At 36.5% G+C, this 23810-nt stretch overlaps 1 protein-coding gene across 1 annotated transcript in view; it reads left to right on the top strand.

The window, feature by feature from the left end:
- The window catches only part of LOC128985231 (multidrug resistance-associated protein 1-like), a 30303-nt gene extending 6756 nt beyond the window's left edge, over nucleotides 1–23547 (top strand). The window contains exons 7-27 of the mRNA XM_054404620.1: nucleotides 905–1072; nucleotides 1865–2045; nucleotides 3216–3318; nucleotides 3412–3544; nucleotides 4191–4800; nucleotides 7476–7669; nucleotides 7888–9607; nucleotides 10102–10322; nucleotides 10595–10684; nucleotides 12044–12151; nucleotides 12940–13069; nucleotides 13400–13578; nucleotides 14044–14134; nucleotides 15377–15485; nucleotides 16779–16905; nucleotides 17407–17505; nucleotides 18528–18674; nucleotides 19650–19808; nucleotides 20311–20477; nucleotides 21272–21466; nucleotides 23232–23547. Of these exons, the coding sequence (XP_054260595.1) occupies nucleotides 905–1072; nucleotides 1865–2045; nucleotides 3216–3318; nucleotides 3412–3544; nucleotides 4191–4800; nucleotides 7476–7669; nucleotides 7888–9607; nucleotides 10102–10322; nucleotides 10595–10684; nucleotides 12044–12151; nucleotides 12940–13069; nucleotides 13400–13578; nucleotides 14044–14134; nucleotides 15377–15485; nucleotides 16779–16905; nucleotides 17407–17505; nucleotides 18528–18674; nucleotides 19650–19808; nucleotides 20311–20477; nucleotides 21272–21466; nucleotides 23232–23346 (5046 nt within the window). The 3' untranslated portion in view covers nucleotides 23347–23547. The remainder of the gene's footprint in view (nucleotides 1–904; nucleotides 1073–1864; nucleotides 2046–3215; nucleotides 3319–3411; nucleotides 3545–4190; nucleotides 4801–7475; nucleotides 7670–7887; nucleotides 9608–10101; nucleotides 10323–10594; nucleotides 10685–12043; nucleotides 12152–12939; nucleotides 13070–13399; nucleotides 13579–14043; nucleotides 14135–15376; nucleotides 15486–16778; nucleotides 16906–17406; nucleotides 17506–18527; nucleotides 18675–19649; nucleotides 19809–20310; nucleotides 20478–21271; nucleotides 21467–23231) is intronic.
- The last annotated feature ends 263 nt before the right edge of the window (nucleotides 23548–23810 follow it).

The following is a 23810-nucleotide window of genomic DNA, read 5'->3' as shown; positions in this document are numbered from 1 at the left end:
ACTACTGAATTTATGTAGTTTTACAAATAAACTTGGTAAGTTAAATGTAATTTCATTCTGCTAAAGGATCCAACCTGCGCCGAAGGTTTATTTCCTTGTTACAGTTATTGCATAACTTTGTGATAGAGAGGTGCCAGTAAGTTTAGCATTAGGGCTTGTGGAGTACACAGAGTTTTCTACATTGTAAATATAGATGATTTGTTAACAACTTTGGTGTTTTGAAATTAACTCTCTAAATCTGGCCCCTAGCTAAAGTTAAATCGTACGATTTCAGTTATATTTTTGCAGTGTGTCCCATGCCACAGTGAAACTTTTGATTGAAGCCTTGATTTGATTGTGAGAGATCCAATATATAGACACAAGAGTGCTAACCAAAATTACTGTATTCAGGAAAGACAAATTCAAACAAAGGCTTTAAATCATAAAATTATCTACGCAGGTAAAAAAATAAAACTCACTAGCGTTTTTCCCCTTTTTAAAAGATAAAATTTACATACCGCGAAGAAATTTACATAAAATGGAATTCAAAAGATTTAATCGGTCCGACTTTAAATTATGATTGCTGGAACACTACATGATACTTAACTACGACGTGGAGATTCATTGATTTTATAAAAGTCTTGGCATCTTACATAAGTTTGCAATAGTGTGAAGCTTGCACCTACACACAAAATCATCTTTCTTTCTTTTTTATTTTCCCCAGCATGCTTGGTTAGTCGTCATGTATGAACCTTACAACTATGAAACTTTCTGACTCTTCCTCTTTTAGCCTTTCTCCTCCAAGCTCTTGCTAATGCTTGAGCACCCCTCCATCTTATTCATCCACTTCATTAGCTGATTGCTGGTTGAGTGATAACTGTGCTGGCTTAGAACTGATTTATGACAATTACACGTTCCTGGCCAGGGCATCAACCTGAGTGGAGGACAGAAGCAGAGGGTCAGTCTTGCCCGAGCTGTCTACTCCAAGGCAGACTTGTATTTGCTGGACGACCCACTGAGTGCAGTTGACTCCCATGTCGGCAAACACATCTTTGAGAATGTCATTGGCCCCGGTGGAGTTCTCTCCAAAACGGTAAGTCCAAATTTGATGTTGCAAACTGAAAAGTGGCTTCGGTTTTCTTAAGTAAATGAAAAAGAAAATCTATACTTAATATTGCATGCAGTAATTGGGTACGAAGCTGGTATTGTGGTAAAGCAAGGTGATGCTCAATCCCAGGTTCTGGGTTCAAATCCTGCAAATCACCAATTCTGAGACCATCTATGCCTAAGTAATATAGTTCAAGTCTGTTGCCTAGTATCTTAGGATGTAAAGAAATCATGATTTTAAAACTATGTCCAGTGGAAAATAAGTGTTGTTACATGGCCTAAAACTGAAAAATCTATTACACGTTAGTAGTGATTAGTGATGGTCAAATCCAGAAATTTTGAATCTCGAATCCGAATTCTAAAGAAATCAAATCTCGAGTCCCAAAAATAATTACAAATGGGCTTATGGTGATTAAAAAAGCGAGAATGGAATAACCTCTATATGCCTTATAAATCTATTCTAAAATTTTTTTTAATACTTATTCTTGAATCTTTTTAATCAAATCTCGAATCCGAATCTTTTTTTTGAATTCGGTGAATTGGAGATTCGGATTTGACACATCCATACACGTTAGGAAATTGTAGTCATTGCAACACAATCTTTTTGGAGTTTTGAATGAGAGTCCTCTATTTATGGTGGACACCTCATCTCTTATTATTACTTTTTTAGCGAATTTCCCATACATAGGGAATAACTTATTCAATTTTTAGCTCAGATATTATTCTTTTCTTAGTCGGACAATGCTTTGTGAAGTAAGGCATGTGATCAGTGTTACAGACAAGATTGTTGGTTACACATGGGGTCAGTTTTCTGGCGGAGGCTGATTTGATAGTGGTGATGAAGCAAGGCCGCATCTCAGAGTGCGGAACTTACAAACAGCTGATTGCTAACAAGGGTGACTTTGCTGACTTTCTGCTCCAGTACTTGGAAGATGCTCAGGACTCTGATGAAGACAACGGTAAATAGTTGTCTCATATTCATGTTATTCAGATTTCAACACCCTCTTAACATTAGCATATGTATTTTAAGTCAGCTTTTTTTGTTTTATAGTATTACAGTAAAACCCTTCTAAACCGACCCTAATGGGACCGGACTTAGGTTGGATAGCTCAAACGGTCAGTTAAAATGGGCAATCCGTAAAAACATAGCAAAATGAAGTGCTATTCATTTGGAATTATATCATCTTTATTTTGAATTTGTACTTGCATTTTTTTTTATGAATTAAATCTCCTATTTTCGTATTGATAGAAAAATTACAAATAAACACAAAACACAAGTCAAATACACCCAGTGGAATAAATTATAATTGTTGGCAAGAGTCAATAAAAATTCTTATTTTAATAACTGTAGTACTGTAATATTAATTGATGATTCCAAATCTATCGTAATACAGTACATAACTTTTTGTAGAAATTAAAGATGCAAGCAACGATTTTGTTACGAGACAGGATGTTTATTTATAACCTCTCACTGGTGGCTCGAGTCACAAAAACTATCTTGACCTTGGAGTGGTTAACCACCCTCCCTACAAGTTGCGTTACTCTAGTGATAAGATAATTATAGATTATACAACGAAAATAGCAACTTTTTATTAACGTTTTGGGATAAATACAAAATAACCCATTCTTAGTCACATCCTGTGGAGAAGCGTATGGTTCCCATCGCCGAGCGTGGGAGCGGAAATGCCGAGATTCCTAGAAAGCGGTGGTTAAACCGAACTGCTCTTAAAGCAAGGTAGGTCAAAACAAACTGTACTATTTTACGATTGAGGGCGGATAATCCGATCATCGGTCAATGCGAGGTTGGTTAAGAGGTGGGTCTACTGCGCTGCTAAAATGGTAAATGGAAAATACTATCCTCTGCAGTGTTTTGTAGAAAAATAATTACATTTGTTTGTGCAAGTTTTATATGCATGCAGAATACTAATGTTTTCTCGACTAATCTAGTTTTAGGAAAAAACTGGTTGTTGATTTTTTAAAGTAATTGACTTTGGCAAAGTTCTACTTAAAATCGTTCAAAACTAGAACAACTTTCTGTTTAAAATACTACTTTTAGCCACAAAGTTTTCATTTCTCACAATGACTTAAATGTGCACAAACGGCATAATTTACTTCTGGTCTGATGACAGGCATGGGGGAAATGCGAGAAGAACTGATGAAAGATGCATCTTTGCGAGACAGATACATACGAGCAATATCTGCCAGGAGTGAGGAGTCTATCAAACTGAATAGGTAAGATTGAGGTACAATATGAGTAACTCCCAGTCCCAACACCCACTCCAAGATTCCAGAAAATTTACCTCATTGAATTTGTATCTCCAACAGGCAACTGTCTGCAAAATCAAACACATCCAGTGAAACTGCGCTGAATGAATCTAAAACGTCCCTGAACAATGAGAAGATGGATGTCAAGAATCATAGAAAACTCATGACAGTAGAGGAGTCTGAAACTGGAAGTGTAAGTAAATTAATATAGGGGTTTGAAACGAATATAATATTTGCAATTTTCAGTTTTGTAGTTTTTTCTATCATGTATAGTATATTAAAGTAGTGTACGTGTTGCTCGAATTTCGAGTAATTATGAAGTATTACAGGCGTTATTTTAAAACGAATAACAGTGATACTTTTGGATGACTTTAAAAGAGTAAGCACAAAGATTATGGAAATACTCACGATGATCATAATAGTTTGGTATAATCAACATTTAATAACTACTATAAATAAAAAAATATTATTTCTATTTCTTCTACTTGGTGGTGTTCTATGACTTTCCTATGTTGTCCTATGCATAATTGAATTGTCGAAGATAGTGGCTGACATTATTGTAGTTTGTCCTGTAAACGGATTGCTGTAACGCATGTGTAACGTCGGCCGCTATCTTTGCTAATTTAACGATACGGTCCGGTCATCTCCCAAAGAATAAGATTAATCATGTCAACATTTATACATAGTCTGTATCTTATATTCCCCAGGTGAAACTCAGTGAGTTTGTCTACTACCTGAAGTCTATTGGATTATTGATGGCTGCCACAGCTGTATGTGGTACAGTCCTCTGCCAGATGTTTTTATCGTCTACAAGCCTAATGTTGTCCAAGTTTATACAGGTGAAGCTCAGTGTGTTTTTCTACTACCTGAAGTCTATTGGATTATTGATGGCTGCCACAGCTGTATGTAGTGCAGTCCTCTGCCAGATGTTCTTATTGTCTACAAACCAAATGCTGTCCAAGTTTATACATATATTTTATATCCTCCAAGTGAAGCTCAGTGTGTTTTTCTACTACCTGAAGTCTATTGGATTTTTGATGGCTGCCACAGCTGTATGTGGTGCAGTCTTCTGCCAGATGTTCTTAGTGTCTACAAACCTAATGCTGTCCAAGTTTATACATATATTTTATATCCTCCAGGTGAAGCTCAGTGTGTTTTTCTACTACCTGAAGTCTATTGGATTATTGATGGATGCCACAGCTGTATGTAGTGCAGTCCTCTGTCAGATGTTCTTATTGTCTACAAACCTAATGCTGTCCAAGTTTATACATATATTTTATACCCCCCAGGTGAAGCTCAGTGTGTTTTTCTACTACCTGAAGTCTATTGGATTATTGATGGCTGCCACAGCTGTATGTAGTGCAGTCCTCTGCCAGATGTTCTTATTGTCTACAAACCTGATGCTGTCCAAGTTTATACATATATTTTATATCCTCCAGGTGAAGCTCAGTGTGTTTTAGCGAATTTCCCATATAGGGAATAAGCTATTACCGTAGTACTCATGGTAAGACCTGGACGCGGGACCGATTTTTTTTTTCGTTTTGAGGTCCCTAGAGGCCAAAAACACCATCCGTTCAAATTCATATATATATATATATATATATTTATATATATATTTATATATATATATATATGTGTCCGTTAGCACGATAACTCGAGCAAAAATGATCCGATTTTGATGAAATTTGGTACAAACGTGTAAACCTACGTTTATTCGAACGAGTTCGCGATCCAGCATGATCGGACCATGGGAACGATGGTTTACGGGGGGTTTTATGGGGTAAAAATAGGTTTTTCCCATTTTTTACCCAAAAAACATAAAATTTAGCAATTTATTTCCAAACCATGTTGTAGAGCTTAAAAAAACAAATAATTTAGTATATTGAAGCGTTGTTATGCGCCTAATGGTTACGGAGAAAATTCCAAAAAATTGTAAATTTAAATTCCCATGTTATTCTTATGGAGAATAAGTAAACTGTTGTAGTTTGCTTGTTTATGAACATATTTTGATCAAATTTGGAAAACGTTTTTATTTCTTACTTACTATTAACATTTTACAAAAAAAAAAACAGTTTTACCCTCCCTGATGCAGCAAACCTAAGTACTTGTTAAACTAATTCTATTTAAATCGGTAATAAATGTTATATTTTTAAGTAGACATTTCAGTGTAAATCAAATCAGTCAAATGGAAATTCGCTTAGTCTGCAGGTTTGCTGCGGCGGGGGTATTTCTACTACCTGAAGTCTATTGGATTATTGATGGCTGCCACAGCTGTATGTGGTGCAGTCCTCTGCCAGATGTTCTTATTGTCTACAAACCTAATGCTGTCCAAGTTTATACATATACTAGCAGAGTACCCGTCCTTCGTACGGGGTTGGCATAAAAGTATAAAACGCTTATTGCAGTTACGGGAGAGGACACGGTTTAAGGAAATTTGGTCTTAAATTTATACGGTATCCTATAGTGTAGCACACATCTACCATAGCCCTAATTTTCTACAACTGCACCTTAACCATGGAAAAAGTAAAAGTTCTCATTGTGTACCACAACCTTTTGTTGCTAGTTGGTTCAAATTAGCCTGTTGTAATAAATGCAAAAAACATAATATTGCTGCACCCTGTTGGTAAGCCTTACTTTTAATGCTATTTAATATCATAGAACCAACTTGTACAGTTGAAACGGCTGACAAAATTCTTTTATTCCCTTAATATGAATACTCATAAGGCTAACATAACACTCAGTCTATAGACTTGCTGCAGCAGGGGGATTATATTGCTGTTTACACAGAAATAAATCAAAAAAATAAACCTCATAAAACTCAGGATAATGGCCTGGCAATGATTATAGAATCTTAATTATTTCTTTAACACGTTCGCGGCGGCATGGGAGCGATCGCTCCCATACGGAACCCTAATGCCATCCTGGTGGGTGCGATCGCTCCCAAGCTGCAATGCAGTACGAAATGATTTATTTTTAAGCCAGGATTAGAGCTAGAAACTTGAAACCTCGCACAGCACTGCTCAATAGTATACTGTATTTGGTTGTGGTGTTGGTTGGTAGTAAATATTCCCGTAAATCCCCGTCTGGCAATCTCAAAATTCTACTTTTGTCCCGTCTTTTTCCCTCCATTTGGCAATACAATTCCAATGGGACCGGCTACGTTACAAGCAGTGCTGCTATCTGTTGGTGTTTAGCGAACTACGTCAACTCTCGTTGTAAAGCAGGACATCCCTGCACGTTATTTGCTATTTGTCAGCCCGAAATTGGAAAGCCAATCACACGCGGCAATCGGGTTTGTTCGATGCTGAGGGCTACGCCGGACCTGGGATACGCCCGCCATTTGACGTGCCGCCGCGAACGTGTTAATGATTTATTTTACAACGAATTATTCCCTGTAAAATATTATTACAGCATTTCACAAATATTAGTACAAACTCAGTATAATAGATCATAAACATAAAGAAATGAAGTAACTGAAAGAATCATACACTAATGAAATTACATTAACATATGGTTTGACAGCTCCATTTAGGTGATGTTAAATAATGTTTACATTCGGGCTAGTGACATCATTATTTTAAATTTATAATCCTTACCCTCTCTGTTCTAATATTCGTGCAGTATTTAATATGTTTGAACCAGCTGTGTGGAATTGAGAAATCAAAATTCATTTGACAGTTGTTAGTTCTGCTTGTTTACATTTTTAAACTTTGTAGGTTTGTTCTTTGTTACCATGGATACCATCAATCAATATTTACTTTTAAATCTCTCACCTCAAATTTTTGTATGCCCACGGGGCAGAGCCCTAGGACAATATCGAAGCGGGAATAGTTCTATATGTATCCTCGGAACTGTAGCTTCATGTGTGTGCAGTTTGAGCCCAGTAGGTTCAGTAGTTTTTGAGATTAGCTCATACAAACACACACACAGACACCACCTCTTCTTTATAATAGTATAGATTTTATACCCCCCAGGTGAAGCTCAGTGTGTTTTTCTACTACCTGAAGTCTATTGGATTATTGATGGCTGCCACAGCTGTATGTGGTGCAGTCCTCTGCCAGATGTTCTTATTGTCTACAAACCTAATGCTGTCCAAGTTTATACATATATTTTATATCCTCCAGGTGAAGCTCAGTGTGTTTTTCTACTACCTGAAGTCTATTGGATTATTGATGGCTGCCACAGCTGTATGTGGTGCAGTCCTCTGCCAGATGTTATTATATCTACAAACCTAATGCTGTCCAAGTTTATACAGGTGAAGCTCAGTGTGTTTTTCTACTACCTGAAGTCTATTGGAGTTTTGAAGGCTGCCACAGCTGTATGTGGTGCAGTCCTCTGCCAGATGTTATTATATCTACAAACCTAATGCCGTCCAAGTTTATACATGTGAAGCTCAGTGTGTTTTTCTACTACCTGAAGTCTATTGGATTATTGATGGATGCCACAGCTGTATGTGGTGCAGTCCTCTGCCAGATGTTCTTATTGTCTACAAACCTAATGCTGTCCAAGTTTATACATATATTTTATATCCTCCAGGTGAAGCTCAGTGTGTTTTTCTACTACCTGAAGTCTATCGGATTATTGATGGCTGCCACAGCTGTATGTGGTGCAGTCCTCTGCCAGATGTTCTTATTGTCTACAAACCTGATGCTGTCCAAGTTTATACATATATTTTATATCCTCCAGGTGAAGCTCAGTGTGTTTTTCTACTACCTGAAGTCTATTGGATTATTGATGGCTGCCACAGCTGTATGTGGTGCAGTCCTCTGCCAGATGTTCTTATTGTCTACAAACCTAATGCTGTCCAAGTTTATACATATATTTTATATCCTCCAGGTGAAACTCAGTGAGTTTGTCTACTACCTGAAGTCTATTGGATTATTGATGGCTGCCACAGCTGTATGTGGTGCAGTCCTCTGCCAGATGTTCTTAGTGTCTACAAACCTGATGTTGTCCAAGTTTATACATTTATTTTATACCCTCCAGGTGAAGCTCAGTGTGTTTTTCTACTACCTGAAGTCTATTGGATTATTGATGGCTGCCACAGCTGTATGTGCTGCAGTCCTCTGCCAGATGTTCTTATTGTCTACAAACCTGATGCTGTCCAAGTTTATACATATATTTTATATCCTCCAGGTGAAGCTCAGTGTGTTTTTCTACTACCTGAAGTCTATTGGATTATTGATGGATGCCACAGCTGTATGTGGTGCAGTCCTCTGCCAGATGTTCTTAGTGTCTACAAACCTGATGCTGTCCAAGTTTATACATATATTTTATATCCTCCAGGTGAAGCTCAGTGTGTTTTTCTACTACCTGAAGTCTATTGGATTATTGATGGCTGCCACAGCTGTATGTGGTGCAGTCCTCTGCCAGATGTTCTTATTGTCTACAAACCTGATGCTGTCCAAGTTTATACATATATTTTATACCCTCCAGGTGAAGCTCAGTGTGTTTTTCTACTACCTGAAGTCTATTGGATTATTGATGGCTGCCACAGCTGTATGTGCTGCAGTCCTCTGCCAGATGTTCTTATTGTCTACAAACCTGATGCAGTCCAAGTTTATACATATATTTTATATCCTCCAGGTGAAGCTCAGTGTGTTTTTCTACTACCTGAAGTCTATTGGATTATTGATGGCTGCCACAGCTGTATGTGGTGCAGTCCTCTGCCAGATGTTCTTATTGTCTACAAACCTAATGCTGTCCAAGTTTATACATATATTTTATATCCTCCAGGTGAAACTCAGTGAGTTTGTCTACTACCTGAAGTCTATTGGATTATTGATGGCTGCCACAGCTGTATGTGGTGCAGTCCTCTGCCAGATGTTCTTAGTGTCTACAAACCTGATGTTGTCCAAGTTTATACATATATTTTATATCCTCCAGGTGAAGCTCAGTGTGTTTTTCTACTACCTGAAGTCTATTGGAGTTTTGATGGATGCCACAGCTGTATGTGGTGCAGTCCTCTGCCAGATGTTCTTATTGTCTACAAACCTAATGCTGTCCAAGTTTATACATATATTTTATATCCTCCAGGTGAAGCTCAGTGTGTTTTTCTACTACCTGAGGTCTATTGGAGTTTTGATGGCTGCCACAGCTGTATGTGGTGCAGTCCTCTGCCAGATGTTCTTAGTGTCTACAAACCTGATGTTGTCCAAGTGGTCCAGTGATAAGTCTACTACAGTCAATGGTACCCAAGTCGCTGATAAGACACATTGGTACCTAGGCGTTTACGCAGCCTTGGGAATCGGACAAGGTATAACTAACTTTCGTCCTATGTTTTTATAATACTTATCAATGTTTTGTTATGACCAAAGTGGCAAAAAACTCCCTTATAAATTTGTATCATTTTAGTAACTTGATTTATTAAATTTGGAAATATTTGATTGCTCCCAAAAGTGTTTGTCTACAATTTTAATAATGTTCATAAAACAGATCTTAGTACAAGAAATCAACTTCAAGTACTGATGCTTTTTCCTCAATTAATTATTCACATTTAAATAAATAAGTGTTGTAACCAATCACATCCAAAATATTTTTGAATAAAAGATGTTTAAGATTAACTGATTGTTTTTCTATGATCTCAGGAACAGCTGAGTTGTGTAAAAATGAATGTTGGATAATTAAATCCTCAACCTCTACAGCATGACACACTATAACAGAATTTTAAAGCAACTTTTTCAAGGACCTATTATTTCCATCTCTTGGAAGCGAAATTCTACTCCACTATATTTGCTCTCATGTTTACAGTTGTGACCAGTGTGATGTCGAACATGTGTCTGTTGCTCGGTTGTGTCGCAGCCTCCAGGTTTCTCCACTGCTCCATGTTGCGGAGAGTTTTGCGAGCTCCGATGAGTTTCTTCGACACAACGCCGCTGGGTCGGATCATCAATCGCTTCAGCCGAGACATTGACATCTGCGATACTCAACTCTGTTATAATCTGCAACAGTTTTTAAACTTTTCCGTGCAGGTTTGTGCTAGTTCATTATCTGTGGTCTGTTGATGCTTAATTACAGCGCCGTCTTGGATTTACCACTAGGCGGACTATGTTACAAGCAAAAAGGGGATGTAGTATTTTGTAAATAAATTATTTTAGAACAAACCTTGATTAAATAGTTAAAATTGTAATTTTTAATCTTTAAATCAAGCCATAAAATTGTGCTTGTATCTCTTATCCAAAAAGTCAAGGGTTCTGGAATGAAAAAAAAATTTATATCACTTAACCTTACAACTTTTTTCCAGACTATCGCTATAATTGGGGTGATAACGTACACTACACCACCATTTATTTTGGCCATCATACCAATCTTCATCATAAACTTTTATTTCCAGGTAAGACTAATAAGTAGAATGAGATGTATAAATTGATTTTCTCCCCTGATTGACTTAACCTAAAAATCGTAATTGTTGAAAATTGAAAGTAAATATGCAAGCAATGTAAAACAACGCACATGTGTTTTTTATATATTTATTTATCATTATTAATATCATTTCCCTTATTCTGTAGAATATAACTTTTATTTTAAAAATTTATATAATATATATATAACTAGCTGTAACCCGCGGGCTTTGCCCCGTTTAACTTCTTAATTTTCAAGATGATCTCGTTCGCATGGCTCAATCACGTCCTGGTTGAAGTTCGTTCGCTACGCTCACTCACCTTTAGGTTGGAGCTCGTTCGCTACGCTCACTTGCCTTCAGGTTAGCTCGTTCGCTACGCTCACTTGCCTTCAGGTTAGCTCGTTCACTACGCTAACTCGCCTCCAGGTTGAAGTTCGTTCGCTATGCTCACTCACCTTTTGGTTGCAAATTAGCTGTTGTCATAAATGTAAAAGAAATAATAGTGCTGCACCCTGTTGGTAATCCTTGTAACTTTAATGCTATTGAACATCATAGAACAGAACCAACTTGTTTAATTGAAACAGCTGTTAAGATTCATTAATTCCATTTCTCATAAGGTTAACATGGGAAACTCCAGAGCCACTGGGGCGGAGCCGATTGGATGGATCTTGAAATTGATGGTGTATAAACCTATTCCATGAAATTCTACACATATGTACCAAGTTTCGTGGCAATTGGTTCAGCGGTGTCTGAGTTTATCACTGCCAAATATATATATATATATATATATATATATATACAAACATCCTCTTTTATACTTATAGATATAATAAGTAGGCCAACTCAACTTCATACTATCCAGATCCACATAAATAAATTATAAATACAGTAGGCCTATAACCCTGCTTGACCAAAATTTATTTAACCTTTTAAAGAGTTACGTGCAATACTTTCCAACCAGTTGTTAATTATCTAGAAACTTAGTTAACTGAAATGTTCCCTTCATTATATCTGGTTAAGCATTTATATTACAGTACACCCTTTACCATATCTTAATGCACGACATTTTTTATAAAAGATTGGTACCCCCAACTTGTTTTATAATCTCTTCCCCTTACGACTTTCTAAAACATAGGCCCATCATTTTGGTACATCAACTAAATCAAATCAAATGATGTAGGTTGTTTAATTAATAGTAAAAATAAAAAGTTTACTGTATATATATTTACAAACTGAAGCAGTTTTAAATTGGAAGAAAGGCTTACTTGGATAAATAATGTCCATTTCTGGTTAGATATTATTAGTTTACTTTTTAGAATAGTTCAACGTATAAGATAACTTTGTTTGTAGAGACTCTACGTTGCAACGTCAAGACAGTTGAAGAGACTGGAGTCTACGACTCGTTCTCCGATATACTCTCATTTTGGGGAAACAATTCAAGGCAAGTTACCCAACACAGTAATTCAATAGTTTTGGACTTATCTGCCACTTTTATTTTAAAAATAATGCTTGATGACATGCTTTTGTATCCTTTGAATTCCAACAGCCTATGTATTGGACACAATACTAACTAAACCAAACTTGCAAAATCAATTTCACCCGAGTCATCCATTGTTTTAATTGGGGGTCCCTCTGCCACAGACAGGTTAATTCCTCATGACTTGTCCTCAATATACAGGGTGATTCAAAAAGGACTTTGCAACATTGAAAATTCATATAAATCTTATTAAACAAGGTACAGAGCTGGTTTTGGTGTTGTTTTAAAGGAAAACACTTCAAGTTTTTTTCACCTTAAACTAAAGATGTTCTATGCGACTTCCGTTGGATTTGGGGAAAATAATTATTTAGGTATGAAAAAATAGTGAAAACCGTTAAAAATTTGAGAGAGGTCCCTTATGGCATGCAGGCGGATGGTAAGTGGCACATGGGGGTTACAGCCTAAACTTATGCACTGGCTGTATGTATCTGTTGTTCGACCCGCCCTTACATATGGTTCGCTTGTGTGGTGGCCAAAGATGGAATCAACTATAGCTGTCAAAGCTTTAGCAGGAGTTCAGAGGCTTGCTCTTATTATGATAACTGGGGCAGTAAGTAGCTGTCCTGGAGCGGCACTTGACTGTCTGCTTGACATGCTACCTATTGACATTTATATTAAGGTGGTAGCAAGTAAAACAGCCCAACGCCTTAGATGCGAAAACTTATGGATAGCCTCAGGGAACAATAAAGGGCACTCTAAAATTGTTCAGGTGGTACATAATGATGAATTGGACTTACCTTCAGATCACATGTCCAAAAAATACTCCTTTGGAAAGCCTTTCAAAGTACTGATACCAGATAGGAAGGATTGGTCTGGCGGAAAAGGACCCATACCCACAGGTGACTTAGAATGCTATACTGATGGTTCTAAGATCAAAAATGGGGGCACTGGAGCAGGTGTGCATTGGATGAATGGAGGCACTGGTATTTGTCTTCCAATGGGGGTGTACCCAACTGTCTTTCAAGCGGAGGTCACTGCCATTCTAGTTTGTGCTCAAGAACATCTTAACAAAGATATCAGAGACAAAACAATCAATATCTTTACTGATAGTCAAGCGACCTTAAAAGCATTAAACTCTTACGAATTCAACTCCAGGCTCGTGTGGGATTGTCTTGCTTCTGTGTCTGAGTTGGGTAGGAGAAATGACCTTACGCTTTGCTGGGTACCAGGACACTCAGGCATTAAAGGAAATGAAGCTGCAGACAGATTGGCAAATACTGCCTCTGCGACATCATTGTTAGGCCCGCAACCCTTCTGTGGCATCTCACGAAACAGTGTATGTTCTGCGATTGCGTCATGGGCCAAGGAAAAGCATCGCAAACGCTGGGTCGATGTTCCCCTTCTTAGGGTCAGCAAGCTTACTCTGTTTAGGCCTTCCAAAAAGGTTGCCTGTGACCTCTTGAGACTAGACAGACGAAGAATTAAATTAATTGTTGAACTGATAACTGGTCATGGAAGATTCAGGAAACATCTACAACGGATGGGCTTATATGATGGTGAACCGATCTGTAGGTACTGTGATAGGTCAGAAGAGACAGCTGATCACTTACTCTTTGATTGTATTGAGCTCTCTGACGCTAGATCGATAACTCTTGGAAATATGGCTAGAGGTAGATTTCTTCCTGAGGATGAACTAATTGGGAAGCTACAGGCATTCATTGGGCGCCTCAACTTGTAGGTCAACAAGAAAGCAATTAAGTATCTGGGGTGCGCAATAATTCGATTTCGGATGAAGTGCTTTAAGGTCTCGACCTGCCCCTGTCAGATAAGATAAGATAAGATAGTTCAACGTATAAGATAACTTTGTTTGTAGAGACTCTACGTTGCAACGTCAAGACAGTTGAAGAGACTGGAGTCTACGACTCGTTCTCCGATATACTCTCATTTTGGGGAAACAATTCAAGGCAAGTTACCCAACACAGTAATTCAATAGTTTTGGACTTATCTGCCACTTTTATTTTAAAAATAATGCTTGATGACATGCTTTTGTATCCTTTGAATTCCAACAGCCTATGTATTGGACACAATACTAACTAAACCAAACTTGCAAAATCAATTTCACCCGAGTCATCCATTGTTTTAATTGGGGGTCCCTCTGCCACAGACAGGTTAATTCCTCATGACTTGTCCTCAATATACAGGGTGATTCAAAAAGGACTTTGCAACATTGAAAATTCATATAAATCTTATTAAACAAGGTACAGAGCTGGTTTTGGTGTTGTTTTAAAGGAAAACACTTCAAGTTTTTTTCACCTTAAACTAAAGATGTTCTATGCGACTTCCGTTGGATTTGGGGAAAATAATTATTTAGGTATGAAAAAATAGTGAAAACCGTTAAAAATTTGAGAGAGATTTACACAATTTTGAAAGTAGGGCGTTTTTTGATGGTGAAGGAGTGCGATACACCCACTCCTAGATGTGCTAGGGAGTTGAAATTTCGCACACTTGTAGTTCTTGGTTCCAAACCACCCATAAAACTCCAAAAAGTCGCATTTTCAAATTTTAAACGCCCCAAAAATCCAAAATGGTGGACCTCTGAAAACGCCAAAACACGTTTTTTTCAAACGGCTATAGCTCGAAAACGGTAAGAGCTAGAAAAGATTTTAGGGAAAAACGTAGGTTCGGAATAAAATTTTCTACAAGACACTATTATGCGTTTTTCGAAAATCGCACTCCTTCACCGTCAAAAAACGCCCTACTTTAAAAATTTTGTAAATTTCTCTCAAATTTTTAACGGTTTTCACTATTTTTTCAAACCTAAATAATTATTTTCCCCAAATCCAATGGAAGTCACATAGAACATCTTTAGTTTAAGGTAATAAAAACTTGAAGTGTTTTCCTTTAAAACAACACCAAAACCAGCTCTGTACCTTGTTTAATAAGATTTATATGAATTTTCAAAGTTGTAAAGTCCTTTTTGAATCACCCTGTATAGTGCTGTCACCTGACTGGAGAGGCCCAGACCTCATAACACCACTGATCAAACAAATGCTCCAGTATATTCTCTAAACTTGAGTTCTAGCAGCTTCTTGAACACATCAGGTCAGTGGAAGTTTGCCAAGTTTGATTATGTTTTTAAATGATAAATGCTTAATCATAATCAAACTTAAGAAATATTTACCTATGTTAATTAACTATTGCTTTAGGAGCTCAGTCGATAAGAGCCTATGGCCTGCAAGAAGCCTTCACGTTGGAGTGTGAAAGAAGGATTGACTTTCATCAAAAGTGTGCCTATTCTGGCTACATCGCTCAGAGGTGAGGTTGATACATTTTTGGTTTGAATGTTTAACTTAAGTTCTCAACAATATGGTGTGAACATTGAAAAATACATTTTTACTCTGAACTAGCTGGTGCTATTACATTATTGACTGTAAGCGAGGATTGATTTCTAGGGGAACACAATTGATTGTCAAAAATCTTATACAAATAATTCCAAGAAAAACATTTTGTAGAGTAACGACTATTATATTTGCAAAGTCACTCTGACAAAGAAAAAGTTGAATCCTGCAATCTGAAAAGGTTGGTTTAAGTGCAAAAATTCCTTCTTTTGGTTGGTTTAATTTCAAATTGTTATTTTCCTGTTGGTTAAAAAAAAACCTGAAAGCTTAGAAAAATAATTCAGAAAACACCTAACAGATTATCAATGAATACAAACCCTCTAAGAAGCGCAATGCCTTTGTAAAACATTTAGTCTGGAAATATTTGAATTTTGGATGGTTTACTCAGTGGCCGCTAGGTAATCTTATCGCGAGAATGCGGCCAAGTCAACTGACTGAGTGACAGAAAGTGAGACAAAGAATTGGCTTAGAGAGAGAGAAAGATAGAGTAACATGGCAGCCCTGCGAGCGATTGTAGCGGAGGCCGTGTGAAGCTCATTTCGGCGGCAAAATTCCAGTCTAACTATTCTCCATAAGCATTTCGCTTGTTATTACCTGTTTAAGCGCCCTGTCGGGGCGCTCTACCATGGACCTCTAGGTCCCGACCTAGTGGAACCCAGGTGGAGTGACGCTTAAACAAGTAGCCGGAAACCCTGGTTAGGATTGAGGGGCAACCCTCTTTCCGAAGGGTCTGCTTCGGCAGCCGGTGAGCCTGATGACCTTAAGTCATCCGCCCATGATGTGCAAAAGGTTGATGCGTAAGCTTCGGCCTACATCATGGGTCCCGGGTAAGTCTCACGACAGGTACCGGGTATGCAGTCAGGGGGCTTCGGCTCTCATGACAAATAATGTAATGTAATGTAATGTAATGTTATTACCTGTAGTGAGATATCCATCAACTAAAATAAAATGTGCAAAACAACCACTACAAACAAATAATTAATTGTATAAAATAAAATTGCTAATAATAATTTTATCACACATCGCTCATGCCAACGCCAGCTGTACAAAAATGTCTCACGGGCAGGGTCCGGCCTGAGGGCTGTAATTTGGAGACCCCTGCTCTAGGTCACAGCCTCTGGTGGCCTAGTCCAGCGGAGACTAAGGCGATACATTCTAGAAATAAATTCTATTACAGTACGATATTTCTATCTTCAACACGTTTTCCTAGGTGGTTATCATTTCGTCTGGAAGTTGTTGGTAATTTGATAGTGTTGTTTGCTGCATTGTTTGCTGTTCTTTCTCGGGGCTCTTTAGACTCTGGGATGGCTGGCCTGTCTGTTATGTACGCATTACAGGTAAACTTACAGTTACAGACTTTAGTTACTAATAATTATCTAAACTTGAACACTTTATGGATAAGCTTGTAGAAATGTTAACACTATTGCAGTTTTGCCAAACTTAAGTCAATAACTTCCTCTATAACTGGAACTGCAGTTGATTCTCAATAATGTGATACTTATGGGACATAGAGAGTTTTGGATTATAAAAAGTAAACTTGATTCTCACAAGGAATACTAAACTTAGAACCTATAAAATCTAGAAAAAGTCAACTGCATGATGAAGCCTCAACAATAAATCTTTGTCCCTAATAAAGCTATTAGGCATTGCAATTAATTTTATTAGTTTATTAAAGTTCAATAATAAACAATTGAAATTTTAGTCATAATTTTACAAAAAAATCAATATTTAACCACATGAGTTTAGTTGTATACAAAACAATTTTTTTTTAAATTTTTAATTAATCAAAAAAATACTCAAAATGTGGAATGTAATTGTTAATGTTATTTTCATGGCAGGTGATAATAACATTAAACTTTTTCACCCGAATGACAGCGGATGTAGAGACAAACTTAGTTTCTGTGGAGAGAATCAAAGAGTACAGCAACGTCAAACAGGTAAGTATAGAACTCATTAGTCATCATCAAATTGTAGAGCTTTTGTAAAAAATTGTGGGGATTTAATGGGCTGTAAAACTACTATGAATGAAATCACACATTTCATTATGGCACTTTGTTTATTTTCATAAAAATAGCAATTACAGAAAATCTAATTTTTTTCCTTTATGCATTTTAGTAGGCCTATATAAAATACTAGCTGTACCCACAGGCTTTGCCCCGTTTAACTTCATAAGTATTCGCATGGCTCAATCACGTGCCGGTTGAAGTTCGTTCGCTACGCTCACTTACCTTTAGGTTGGAGCTCGTTCACTGCGCTCACTTGTTTTCAGGTTAGCTCGTTCACTACGCTAACTCGCCTCCAGGTTGATGTTCGTTCGCTACGCTCACTCACCTTTTGGTTGCAAATTAGCTGTTGTCATAAATTTTAAAAAGTCATCCCTTTTATTGTTTATAATACATTGATAAAGGTTTTTATGTTTTAATATTTATCATTGGAGAATTTAAACGTTGTTAAGTGCACAGGTGTGCTGCGATTGGTGTTTAATACATTTGGACTTATTCAAAAGTAAAATAGTTTTCTGTGCTGCACTCTGTAGAAAAGAAACACTGTGGCACTATTTCAAATCATGACTAATGCTAATACAGAATGTTGTAATTATTCAAACCTACAAATCAGTTGGTGAAAGTGAACATCTGCTTTTAAATTATATTTGTTTGTAAACATTGTAGATAAAAAAGTCTGACATTGGCCCACTTAAAACCCTCTGGGGCAGAGCCCTTTTGACAGATCATCACAAAACTTCACTCGAACCATCCTTGAAAGATGCTTAATAATGCCTGAAAATTTCATTACAATCTGTCGAGCGGTTTCGGAGTCCATAACGTATATATATACACACATACATAGTTTCTCTTTTTTAGATATAGATTTCCGCCCTTTGGCCACTGAAGATTGCAAACTACCTTTAGAATCTAACATTCTTGTGATAATAGTTACTGACTTTGTGAATGTTTGGTAGGAGGCAGAAAGGATTGGAGACCCTGGCGTTGAACCCTCGTGGCCGGCCAAGGGTAGGATTGAGTTCCAGAACTACAGTGTGAGATACAGAGAAGGACTGGACCTAGTGTTGAAAGGGGTGTCCTTTACAGTCCTGCCAGGGGAAAAGGTTGGTACAAGTGTTAGTTAAATGCTGGGCCCACTTTAGGGTGTGAATCTTGAGGCAGAAATCATCCTTTGAATCAGTATAATCATAGAATCTTCACTGTAATTCATTTGTGAAATACAACATTGACCTACATAAGACAGATTTTCATATGATTTTTTTTTAATTTTTCCCGCTACACCAATGGTTCTATTTGACATGAAACTTGGTATGTGGGTATTAATTCATGGTATCTTCAGGTCTTTATTTTTTATTTTTATTAGTGATTTTCTCATAAAATAAAAATAACAGAAAAATTGAAGTTTTACAAAAAAGTTGAAGGATTTTTATTAAATTTAAATGTTACAGTCCTTTTAATTTAACTACAAACAAAATGGTACAACCCCCAACGTGATAAAAATTACAATTAAAAAATTAATGTCAATTTCTACGATTTTCCCTTAAAATATCATAGTTACTTCCACCACCCATTATTATAAGGGTTGTAGACAAGCTAATGGGAGATAGTATGTGTCAGTTTGCTGATCCTGTTTATTTTAATTTGATTCTCGAAGGTGAAGAATTTCCTGTGATTGTCAAGTTTTCTTCAAGAAGCCTCATTCCTTTGTAATTTTCTTAAGATTGGAAGTTTTAGCTTCCTCCAATTTAGCAGGATTTCTCCTTATGTGCGTGTATTTCAAGAGGTTACGAATTGTGGATATTTATAGGCATGCACTGTGTATGTGATATTTCCTGGTGTAGATTAACGTCCACACGAGTGAGTACTACGACTATTCGCAGTACTATCCTGAAAATTAGACCATTCGTATATACCAAGGAAAAAATGTGGTTCAGATTCCACTATAAACTGTAGGTCCCTTGGTATAAGTATTGTCAGTCTCTTAAAGCAGACATAAGACTTACCACTGTAACTATAGTTATTTAAAGTGATGTTCCAAAAACATGAACAATGACATTACCTCATTGATGTGTGTGCAGGTAGGTATCGTAGGGCGTACAGGTGCAGGCAAGTCATCGTTGACTCTGGCTCTGTTCCGACTTCTAGAGGCGGCTGAGGGCGCCATCATCATAGATGGACGAGACATCGCCACCGTGGGACTGCAACAACTACGTAGCAAACTCACCATCATACCGCAGGTTGTACAATACTGGTTTGTTAATTCTTGACATAGGATACCATGGTGGAAATTTCATCCATACATCCCAAATGTAACTAATTTTAGATGAATGATCTGCTCACAAAATATGTGCTATTAACAAAATTAAATTTTCTTCCTCAGACTTTGATACTTTGATTATGAGCCGAGAGGCGCTCACAAAGTTTGCAATTGTCAAAATGATATTCTCTCATTATTTTCTTGGTCAGTGATACTTTGATAATCCTTGCGACATAAAAAGATGCTACAGTTTACTGCAATTTATGTGTTCAGTTTTATTTTACGTTTAAGTCTGTGAGGACGGAATTAAGTAATTTCTTGCAGGACATTCTGTCCGTGGCCTAATTCAACTACGTTCACTTTTCAAAAGCTCAATTTGATTTTGGCAAAAATCTTAGGCTCACATACATCTAGTTCTGATTGTAAAATTATTTGCAAACTTTTAAATTTAAAATAACAATCAGATTTTTTTTACTTTGTAGGATCCTGTCCTACTGTCCGGGACTCTACGTCACAATCTGGATCCGTTTGATGAAGCATCAGATGAAACTCTGTGGAAGGTCCTTGAACTGTCAAACCTCAAGCCATTTGTCAAGACTTTACCATCAGGGCTCCACCATCATATCAGCGAGAGCGGCGATAACCTCAGGTATAATGTGGCAGTGAGATGTGTGGATGGATTATTTGTTTAGATAACTAACTGTAGGCCTAAGCTAGGTTTATTTTGAAATTTCATTTTCTTGAACTAATGCCCTGAATTATTCTAAAGATTTAAAAAATATAAATTTTGAGTTTTGTTGTAGATTTATTGTTTGGCGGTTTTATAGCGACTTTAGTTTCCAGTTAATATTTAAAATACAATATTCAGGATGACTGAAAAGGTGGTAACTACAGTTTTAAATTCTCTTGCCTTATAAAGTAAGTATAAGTTATAAGTATATTAAGTAAGTTCTTAATGCAGTTCTAGTTTTCTAAAATGTGTTGTTTGATGAAATTCGACTGTACTTGGTAATGTTTTTTTTTCAAACATGCATGCTTGTATACATAGCTGTGATACTAACTGAGCAGTTATAGTGTTTCCTTGTAATCAGTAGATTTGGAGTAAAATCTTGTGAAAAGTGCAACAAATGTTTGATGGTTTGATACTATACATACCTGTTCTGTAACAGTAAATAAATGTTCTTGACTAAAGAAACAACTGTTCTTACCCAGGAACAAAGCTGCACAAATATTTAAAATCATTCCACACACTCACTCTGCATTCACTTTCAGCTTAAAATACTAACACAAAGTAGGCATCCACTACCCTAATGAAGTGGTAAACCAATCAGCAAATGATGGTAGACCCTACGACCAGCAATTGATCTTCTATTCCACAGTTTACAATGCCTTTGTATAATTATAAATAAATAAATTTATCACTAAAACTGTTTTACCCTACAGTGTAGGTCAGAAGCAGTTGGTGTGCCTAGCTCGAGCGTTGTTGCGGAAAACAAAAGTGTTGGTTTTGGACGAGGCGACCGCAGCGGTGGATTTGGAAACTGACAATATTATCCAACAAACCATCCGCAGAGAGTTCAAGAGCTGCACAGTGTTGACAATCGCACACAGACTGCAGACCATCATGGACTATGACAGGTAATTGATGTGTCATCATTATCATCATCAATTTAGCAGCTCCTGTCTCCGTGGTATGCTGATAAGCCTTTTCTAACGTCCTCTCTCCTATGTAAAAAGTTCCTTTTCTTATAGTAGATGTTTTCCTTTCACTTTTAAGTTCTCTGTAATGTTGAACTTCCATTCATTTTTTGGTCACTCTTTTTTCATTCTACCAATTTCTCTTGGTAGCTAGAATTTGCTACATTTTCTTCATCTATCCTTTGAACATGCCACTCTAGTTTTGAGATCCTGACATTTCTTTTGTCCTCTTTAAACAAGACGAAAATCATTCTAGTCTTTACATTCAGATTAGGGAATATTGTCCCGACTTTTGGCACATTATAAATTGATGTTCTAAGAAATTTCTTTTCTGGCTAGAAATAGGAATAACTATTTCCTTGCATTAATAGTTAAGAACTCCCTTTAGCTTTGCGGTAATAGGTAAAATGGAAAGCTCTTGTTATACACTATTATATTATTTTGTGGTAAGTAACTACTATTATTTTTGTCAACTATTTCTCGTCAAGGACATTTAAGCCGATCACCGTTAATAGTAGTGATGTGTCAAAACCGAATCTCAAATCTCAAAACCATCAAAACTTAGGAAAAGTTTCGGTTTCGAGATTCGATCACCAAGTTTCGAGATGCAAAAGTTTCAAAATTGAAGATTTTGGCAGTTTTATTTTTGAAACTGCTGACATTTTTTTGTGCCATTGTTATTGTTTTTAACACTGTTTCCAAAGAAGCTGGTAGCTACAGAGCAAACATCACCATTAACAGTAATGAAACAAGTAAATTTTATCCTGAACTTCAAAAGGTATCTTAAATACTATAACTGGGTACAATTCAGTTTCACATCAATATTTACTAAACACAAAGAAATATTGACCACTAAATGATCTAATTAATCTAATATTCATGTTTATGTTGGTGTTAGAAGTTTAATTTTTTTTTTATGTTTGTGAAAAATTATGTTGTATTGGGTTTTAAGATTATCAGTCACATTCACACATTTATGTTATGTCACGGTCAGGAGTCGATCTCTTTCAGTTTTGATTGGATACTTAACATTTTATGATTTTGTGTATTTTTTGTTACCTTGACCTTTGTAACCAGCTAAGTAAAAAAGTTTCGCGTTTAGGTTTTGAGATTCGAGGTTCGGGATTAGATTTTTAAAGTTTCGGTTTCGGTTTTGAGATTCGAAATTTTTGGTTTTGACCATCACTAGTTAATAGGAAGACACAATCAGCTTTATTTCACTTGCTTGTTCTATGAATCAACATAATAATGTAATTAATCTTATTGTAAATATGTTGTAAGAATCTTATGGATCTATTGACTTCAAATATTAGTAGGGTTTTGAAAGTAAGTAGCTCTACACTTTTGAGTTTATCTTTCAAATTATATCATAGAGATAAAGTATTTTTAAACATGCAAAAGCGTCACTTATGTACTGTACTGGGTTATCTTGAGCATTTGAACCCCTCAACTGAATTTAAAGACAAGAATTTTACTACACTAAGTGTAGAAAGAAGATAAGTATTTCTTTATAGAGTTAATAATTATTTCATACAGCAGATCTAAAGAACAGCACTATCTAAAAATCCGTATTCCTCAGAAAACTTAGTCAGAATTTAAAATTTTTTAAGCTAAGCTTTTTATTTTCAAACCACTAAAATACCGCTTACTAATGAACAGTATTGTACACACTCTTATTAACATGAACATGTCTCTGGTTGCTTAGGATTTTGGTGATGGAGAATGGGAGAGTGGCAGAGTATGAAAATCCAAAAACATTACTACAAAATTCAAAATCTATATTTTACCACATGGTACAAGATGCTGGTATAGTGGCATGACATGGTTTGTTTTTTAACCACTTACTTACCTATTTTCTTTAGGGCATTTATTATCAGTATATTACACTATCTATTATATTAGAGATCATGAGTTTTATAAACCAAAATTATGAAGTACACCCTAGTTAGTACTTAATTTACATAACCGAGTGCCTTATGAGGTTACATTTGAAGACAATAAACTGTTTAATGACAACTTTTCATAGCAGTACCATATTCATTCAATACCTTTTTCCTACAGTCACCCGACAAAGTGGGCTTCCTTGCACTGATGAATAGTCCTAACTGTAGACAAACTATTTTTAACTGTATTTATTTGTAGAGGCAAAAATAAATTGGCAATTTAATGAATCGGTATCAATAAATACATTAGACTTGTAACGTATAGTACAGAAAGCTGCTAATTGCTGCATTTACTTACTTTGCCACACAGTTTTTACTTTAGCACACACCAGTTTTCCAAC

This window comes from Macrosteles quadrilineatus, unplaced genomic scaffold, assembly GCF_028750875.1.
Source record: "Macrosteles quadrilineatus isolate MER2022 unplaced genomic scaffold, UCM_ALF_1.0 Scaffold_2__2_contigs__length_208266976, whole genome shotgun sequence".
Lineage (NCBI taxonomy): Eukaryota > Metazoa > Arthropoda > Insecta > Hemiptera > Cicadellidae > Macrosteles > Macrosteles quadrilineatus.
The sequence above is the reverse complement of the archived record's forward strand: the minus strand, read 5'-3'. Positions and strand labels throughout refer to the sequence as shown.